Here is a 732-nt window from a genome sequence, read left to right as displayed (position 1 = left end):
TGCATGTACCTTCGCGTGTCCTGCTCCTTCTCCTACCAATGGTATCCCTGGTATCCCTCTATGGAACCCATCATCTATTGGTTCCGGGAAGGGGACGGCCCACACAGTGATCCTGTGGCCACCAACGACCCAAACAGAAGACAGAAGCCAGAGACCCAGGGCCGATTCCGCCTCGTCGGGGACCCCAGCATCAACGACTGCTCCCTGAGCATCAAAGAGGCCAGGCTGAGCGACTCAGGAATCTACTACTTCCGAGTGGAGAGAGGACCTAATGTGAAATACAATTACAGAGATAAGAAGCTGAATTTGCAGGTGACAGGTATGACAGGGGGCCCAGGAGAGGACCCTGGGACATGGGGATCTTTCTATTAGAATAGGAACAGGATTTAGGACCACTCCTTGCTCCAGGTCTTGGGGTTTGAGGGTTCAGGAGAGACCCAGGACTGGGAGTGAGCTGTGGCCGTGAGGCACTGGTCCCTCTGAGGGTCCCCCTCTGGGTCCCCACACCCCGGGGGCCAGGCATCTCCCTTTCTCCTCCTCAACCTCAGCAGAGAAACCCGACATCCAGTTTCTGGAGCCTCTGGAGTCTGGGCACCCCACAAAGCTGACCTGCAGCCTGTCGCTACCTTGTGATGAGCAACACCCTCTCCTGTTCTCCTGGGCGGGAGACACCCTTGACGAGATGGACCCAGGGACCCTCCACTCCTCGGAGCTCACCCTCACCCCGAGGCC

At 57.9% G+C, this 732-nt stretch overlaps 1 protein-coding gene across 1 annotated transcript; it reads left to right on the top strand.

The window, feature by feature from the left end:
- Positions 1-9: 9 nt before the first annotated feature.
- LOC104982138 (sialic acid-binding Ig-like lectin 14) lies at positions 10-727 on the top strand (the record flags this gene model as incomplete). The annotated part of the gene is made up of 2 exons (XM_010831486.1): positions 10-319; positions 549-727. Coding segments are annotated over 2 exons (489 nt in total), but the record flags the coding sequence as incomplete, so codon positions are not given.
- Positions 728-732: the final 5 nt, after the last annotated feature.

The sequence above is a fragment of the Bison bison genome, unplaced genomic scaffold (genome assembly GCF_000754665.1).
Source record: "Bison bison bison isolate TAMUID 2011002044 unplaced genomic scaffold, Bison_UMD1.0 scf7180017616137, whole genome shotgun sequence".
In the NCBI taxonomy this organism is placed as follows: domain Eukaryota; kingdom Metazoa; phylum Chordata; class Mammalia; order Artiodactyla; family Bovidae; genus Bison; species Bison bison.
The sequence above is the reverse complement of the archived record's forward strand: the minus strand, read 5'-3'. Positions and strand labels throughout refer to the sequence as shown.